General features: G+C 30.8%; 1 protein-coding gene across 1 annotated transcript in view; it reads left to right on the top strand.

The window, feature by feature from the left end:
* LOC137639016 (ankyrin repeat domain-containing protein 65-like) overlaps positions 1-7,500 on the top strand; it is a 38,283-nt gene that overhangs the window by 5,191 nt on the left and 25,592 nt on the right. Inside the window, exons 5-10 of the mRNA XM_068371338.1 lie at positions 8-106; positions 380-478; positions 3,747-3,845; positions 4,184-4,282; positions 4,908-5,006; positions 7,225-7,287. Of these exons, the coding sequence (XP_068227439.1) occupies positions 8-106; positions 380-478; positions 3,747-3,845; positions 4,184-4,282; positions 4,908-5,006; positions 7,225-7,287 (558 nt within the window). The remainder of the gene's footprint in view (positions 1-7; positions 107-379; positions 479-3,746; positions 3,846-4,183; positions 4,283-4,907; positions 5,007-7,224; positions 7,288-7,500) is intronic.

Below are 7,500 nucleotides of genomic sequence, written 5' to 3'. Positions count from 1 at the left end.
TCCTCAGGTAAAGTCGCCCTTCACGAAGCTGCCTGGTTCGGTCGTGACTCCGTTGTGAAAACACTTCTGGATCATAAAGCAGACATTCATGCACGGGATGCTTCAGGTGTGTTGAGTCTAACAGATGATGCAGTTGACAGATTAATTGTTGATTTCGTCAAATAATTGGCCAAAAGGTAGAAAGAGCAAAACCAAAGCGTTATACAAAAAGATCGCTGAAATTGTTTCGGCGAACTGAATTATGAGCAGGTGACCAAATTCAAAGTTGATTATGCCGACAGCAACACAGCAATTCATAAATCTGGGAACTGTTACTGATATTTAGAGAATGAATAGAGAGAAATTATCATATTTTCTATATTGCTTTCCATGATTTCAGGGCAGACTGCACTACATTACGCCGCAGAGCTGCCGGAAACGCACGTTGCAAAAGTGCTTCTGCAAAATCGCGCCGACATTGAAGCTATGGATGCCGAAGGTTTGTTACTTTTTGTTATTTTTCATTTGATTTGACCGACAGTTAAAGGTTAAACTCCTTTCCTTTAAAAATCTGTATCTACAATCAAAGTTGCAATGTTTCAAGGTTCTTCACATAACTCTCCCTTGGAAAGGTAGACGAATGAAGAGGATTTAATGAAATCATGAAAACATGTCCGATAAGAAGGGCCAAGCAAATAACTAATAGAAAAAGGCAAGTGTGCTTCGTAATTCCCATTGTATTTCGACTCTTCTCTCTAATGTTTACTTTATGTTTGATGTTAAAAAGCAATGTTTTCTGAAATTGCAGTAATAAGTGAAGATGTGTTGGTTGAAACAAGTCATATCTGACCATCATTTCATTAATCAATCAATTAAAACAAAGTGCGTCAGCTAAACTGATATGAAAATATTAAGAATTAATAAAACTGACAAAAATCAGATTAGTTTTCCCATAACCGCTTGGCAAAACAACAATTTACCAGCAAACTTTTACGAATGAAAAAAAAAAAAAATACACATCCTAACGGGCAACAAATCTTCGCAACCCTGATCTTCTCACGCATACATTGTCAGCATCAAGGTCTAACATATTTAGACCTTGGTCTGTATTACATAAACGTCCGTCTGTCCCTTCTCTTTCACGACTCTTCCTACCTTGACCTTATACTCATTTAATTATCTTTTCTTCTTTAGCTATTTACCCTCATACTCCCTATGTTGAATATTCCTTTTGGCTTTTTTCGTCCGATCTCTTTATGAAGCTTCCCTTCTATGTAATAGAAATTATCTGTGATAATAATCTGCTATTACCCTATAATTTCCTAACTAAACCTTCTCCTATTGTCCACTTTGTCCCAGTAAAACCATGTATTTGTCATCCTTTATTCCTATTTTTCTGTAAAAATCTGAAATCATCAAGTCAGAATAAAATGACAATTTAAAGCCTTGATTCAATGCCTACAAAACAAGGATAGTGGCCGAGTGCCTAGCAATTTATAAAAACTTTTAAGCAAAGTGTTCATTTAATTTCTTACGTCTTAGGTTTAATGCTACAAAAATGTTTAGAGGAAAACTTACAACATTTATAATCACTAATGCATATATGCTGAGTTTAAAGGACGCCAATATATAATACCATTGTACGCGAACCATAAAAAATAACTGCTAAATGTTATACAGATATGCACACAAGCACCTCCTCTCACCAGGGTACAACTGCTCCTCTTCCCTTGCCTGAGGGACAGGGAGAACTGGGCGTGATCGAATATTATATATATATATATATATATATATATATATATATATATATATATATATATATATATATATATATAGAGAGAGAGAGAGAGAGAGAGAGAGAGAGAGAGAGAGAGAGAGAGAGAGAGAGAGAGAGAGAGAGATACTTGCTCTTTATTATATATGGTATATTATTTAGGGCTATTATCCACTAAAGATATTACAAGAGATGTGGCTACTTGGAATGCTCAACAATGTGAGACGACTTGCTTGCAAAGCAAATTACTTAGCTGATATTTAAATCGCATCCAATGTAATACATTTTACATTTGTGCAAAATCTAATAACTTGTTGTAAAATCTCCAAAATATCAGAAATCATCTGGGCTGAACATCTCATTTAATGTTAGTTATATATTTCTGACTAACTGTTTATTACATATCACCAAATAATCAGATAATAATGAGAAAAAAATATGAAATAAACAACTACTCAATATCATGCATCTGTACGAAAAATGACCTTTTTCAAATGCTCAATGATTAGAAGAAAACAATTAGAAAATAAATTTTGAAAAGAAATATCAAAAGTTACAAATTTAACACATCAATAATTCTGTGAAATCTCCAAGAATGTTAAGATGTGGTCACGGTGAATTAATCTTAATGTATGGCTATTTTCAATCAAATATTGAAATTAAGAATTACTCATCAAATTGTTAATAACACCAAGAAATACACAATAACAAGCAACTCTAAATGTATGATCGCACGTTTATAACATTTTCATGATTTATATATATATATATATATATATATATATATATATATATATATATATATATATATATTTTGTTTTTTGCACTTCCTCAAACCTGAGTATAGATCACCATGTTAGCCACCCCCATACTATACCTTCCCAAGATGGCGGCGGTCTTGACCTATTATTATTATTATTATTATTATTATTATTAATTGGTAAGCTACAACCCTAGTTGGAAAAGCAGGATGCTATAAGCCTAGGGGCCCCAACAGGGAAAATAGCCCAGTGAGGAAAGGAAACAAGGAAAAATAAAATATTTCAAGAGCAGTAACAACATTCAAATAAATATTTCCTAAATAAACTATAAATACTTTAACAAAAGAAGAGGAAGAGAAATGAGATAGAATAGCGTGCCCGAGTGTACCCTCAAGCAAGGGAACTCTAACCTACGACAGTGGAAGACCATGGTACAGAGGGTATGACACTACCCAAGACTAGAGAACAATGGTTTGATTTTGGAGTGTCCTTCTCCTAGGAGAGCTGCTTACCATAGCTAGAGAGTCTCTTCTACCCTTACCAAGTGGAGAGTAGCCACTGAACCATTACAGTGCAGTAGTTAACCCCTTGGGTGAAGAAGAATTGTTTGATAATCACAGTGTTGTCAGTTGTATGAGGACAGAGGATAATATGTAAAGAATAGGCCAGACTATTCGGTGTATGTGTAGGCAAAGGGAAAGAACCGTAACCAGAGAGGATTCAATTTAGTACTGTCTGGCCAGTCAAAGGACCCTATAACTCTCTAGCGGTAGTATTGGCCAATATAGGTTACACGGCATTCATAGGCCTTGGGTAGTATATCTATCCTCTGAACATTTAGACGTGACACACTGATTTGCGTCAGTTTTGACTCGCTTTCATTGAGGGTATCACGTCCAGCATTAAGAAATTTAACTTTAAATTGACACCAGGTAGCACGTAAAATTAGTGCAACTATCAAGATGTAACGAGGATAATTTCTTTTGTACTACTCTTCACGTCTTGAGAACATGATTTTCCCCTTCCCTTCAGGGTACGGTATACATTTCTTGCATTTAAACTTACAAAAAAAAAAAAAAAAAAAAAAAAAATCAAATGAAAGTGCAAGAAACTGAATCCTATCTTGAAAATTCAAACATTATATTTTTTATTGCATTATGAAGAACTACTCTAATATTAAATTTCAGAAATCGCATATTAAAATTTAGTTACGCTATGTTTTTCTTTCTTAGGTTTAACACCACTACATTATGCTGCATGGCACGGAAGGGATGAAGTGCTGTTATTCCTTCTAAAAGCGGGGGCAAACGTTCTGGCTAAGGACAACAGAGGTTATTACAAAGATATATATATATATATATATATATATATATATATATATATATATATATATATCGATATATATATATATATATATATATGTATATATATATATATATATATATATATATATATATATGTGTATATATATATGTATATGTATATGTATATATATATATATATATATATATATATACAGTATATACAGTATACATATATATATATATATATATATATATATATATATATATATATATAAACAACTAATCCATATTCTTTGATGAGGAGACATTCATATCAACTGACACAAACCCTCATCAGACCTTAATATTCCGCCTTTCTTGGTCAGGCCAAACCCCCCTGCACTACGCGGTGGAACACAAGAAAGTAGTCATCATCAAGGCTCTTTTGAATAGAGGAGCTGACGTAGACTCTACTGACAACAACGGTAAGTACATCTGTTCTGTAATCTTCCCATTATCAAATGATTATTCGATAAAGACTAAATTCTCCATTGTTGGAGTTTTTGCTGCTATTCGCTCACATTCTTCCTTTTGACGTCATCAATCATGCGAGTTATAATGGCCTTTTACTTTTTTTCTGCAAATAATTTAATCGGAAATGTGTTAACAGGTGCTTTGTTATGTCGTGTATATAGTTGTGATCCTGTCTATGATTTTACAAGTAAATAAAATCTCTCTCCCTCTCTCTCTCTCTCTCTCTCTCTCTCTCTCTCTCTCTCTCTCTAAATTTCATTTTGTATTCCATATGAATTCTTTTGGTATAACCTAATTACTATGCAGATGTAAAAATAATATTATTCTTACTATGTATTCATGTCTGACACCAATAACCACAATAAATTTATTAAAACAAAATATCTCTCTCTCTCTCTCTCTCTCTCTCTCTCTCTCTCTCTCTCTCTCTCTCTCTCTCTCTCTCTCTCTCTCACACACACAGTTTGAAAATCTAATTCATATCTTGTTCTTGCACGCCTGTGTCTAAACACGTTTCTAAATTCCTTTTCTATGGCAGCTATAAACATTTACTTATGATGATAAATGTTCCTCCAGGTAACACTCCTCTTCACCTGGCCGTGAGGGCCAAAAACGAAGGGTTTGCTTCTGCAATGCTGATCTACTGCCCGAATCTCCGAATAAGAAACTATCAAGGTGAGTCAGGGAAAATTAGCTGCTTCATATAGAAAACCTCGATAGTAGTAAAAGAAAGAACTATGTAGTATAGGATGTATATATATATATATATATATATATATATATATATATATAAAGTATATATATACATATATATAATATATATACATATATATATATATAATATATATAAATATATATAAATTATACATAAATATAAATATATATCTATATATATTATATATAAATATATATATGTATATATATTATATATAAATATATATACATAAATTATATATAAATATAGATATATATCTATATTTATATTACATATAAACATATATATAAATATATATATATGTATATATATTATATATTAATATATATATACATATATATAATATATATAAATTAAATATATATATATATATATATATATATATATAATTATATATATATATATATATATTATATATATAAATTATATATAAATATAAATATATATCTATGTATATATATATTATATATAAATATATATATGTATATATATTATATATAAATATATATATATATATATACATAAATTATATATAAATATAAATATATATATCTATATATATATTATATATAAACATATACATACATAAATTATATATAAATATAAATATATATCTATATATAAATATATATATATATATATACATATATATGTATAAATATTATATATAAATAAATATATATATATATATATATATATATATATACATATATATATATATATATATATATATATATACATATATATATATATAAATATATATGTATATATATCATACATAAACTGTATATATAAATATATACATATCATATATATATATATATATATATATATATATATATATATATATATATATATATATATATATCCAAATAAGCCATATATATTTTTGATACATTAATGTCTGGATTCTCTTAACGACCTCGGGATCAGAGCCCCAGGCGAAATCACACAAAGACAAGAGCTTGGCTCCGGCCGGGAAACGAACCCTGGTTGGCAAGCTTGTATAGACAGTGACTTAGCTACTTGGCCACGAAGAACTCTGATCCCGAGGTCGTTAAGAGAATCCAGACATTAATGTATCAAAAATATATATGGCTTATTTGAATATGAAAAACACGTAAAAATGTGCAAAATTTATCATATATATATATATATATATATATATATATATATATATATATATATATATATAGAGAGAGAGAGAGAGAGAGAGAGAGAGAGAGAGAGAGAGAGAGAGAGAGAGAGAGAGAGAGAGAGAGAGAGAGAGAGAGTATATGTTATATACCATACAGTATATAGATAAATAGTGAATCTAGCAAAGGTGGTAAAATTAACTTCTATACAAACTTTAATGTTACCAAAAATATAGTTTTACTAAGTTATATAACAAGTTAACATTAGAGGAACACTTATACTGCTAAATTGCCTATACAACACTCGTATCAATGCCAATACCTGTCTTATACAATCGCATATTTTGTAATGATGGGAGAAACGACCGATAGTTGGAGTGAACATACATAGTGAATGATAATAATGTTTCGAAAGTGATTGTTGGTCTGAATGAGTTTACAAATTCATTGAGTAAGCACTGTAATTTTTTTTTTTATTCTATTACGAAATTAAATGTTTTACACACATGAAAACATACATAGTTATGCCTAACATCACAATATAATAACAATCATTATCATTATTATTAGTACCAATAGTACAATTTTTTCCTTTATCGTCGCTTCACTACCGTAAAAAAAGTTTTGTAACTCTAAACCACCGTTATAGAAAGAAACGTTTTAATGATCAGAAATATATCTTTTATCAAAGACCATATCAGTAAAGGAAGAATCTAAGAAATATAGTCCTTGTTTATAATAAGCATAGAAGCTAAGAATTTCCTTCCCTGGTTCGGTTTTCGTCGAATATAAGAGGCAGGTGAACTCTAATTGAGGTTAGCCTACCACAGTCCCACGAACCCTTCTACCTATAATTCGCTTCTTTCCTTCAGGCCTAGGCTGTTTCATAATAGCCCCTCCCCCCGGTCTTCATATAAAAGAATAAAACATTCGTGGAAGGACGGAGAGAGAGAGAGAGAGAGAGAGAGAGAGAGAGAGAGAGAGAGAGAGAGAGAGAGAGAGAGAGAGAGCATCACTAATTCTGAACTGATCCCTTTAACAGGCAAAACGGCTCTGGATATTGCGAGAGAAGAGAAGATGAGGGACCTGGCGACCTTGATCCACGGTAAGCTACGAGAGAATTTAGTGGATATCTTTTAGGAAGTAGGAAAACCAAAAGTTACACGTGGATGATTACAGTAGCTACGTTCGCCCACGGTCTAGGTATTCGACTTTCTTCGTCAACAAGGTCTTTGGACCTTGTTCGTCAATACGGCATAGGCTTCTGTCGCCCTTGATATCACATTATTATTATTATTATTATTATTATTATTATTAT

Source organism: Palaemon carinicauda, chromosome 4, assembly GCF_036898095.1.
Source record: "Palaemon carinicauda isolate YSFRI2023 chromosome 4, ASM3689809v2, whole genome shotgun sequence".
NCBI lineage: Eukaryota > Metazoa > Arthropoda > Malacostraca > Decapoda > Palaemonidae > Palaemon > Palaemon carinicauda.
The sequence above is the reverse complement of the archived record's forward strand: the minus strand, read 5'-3'. Positions and strand labels throughout refer to the sequence as shown.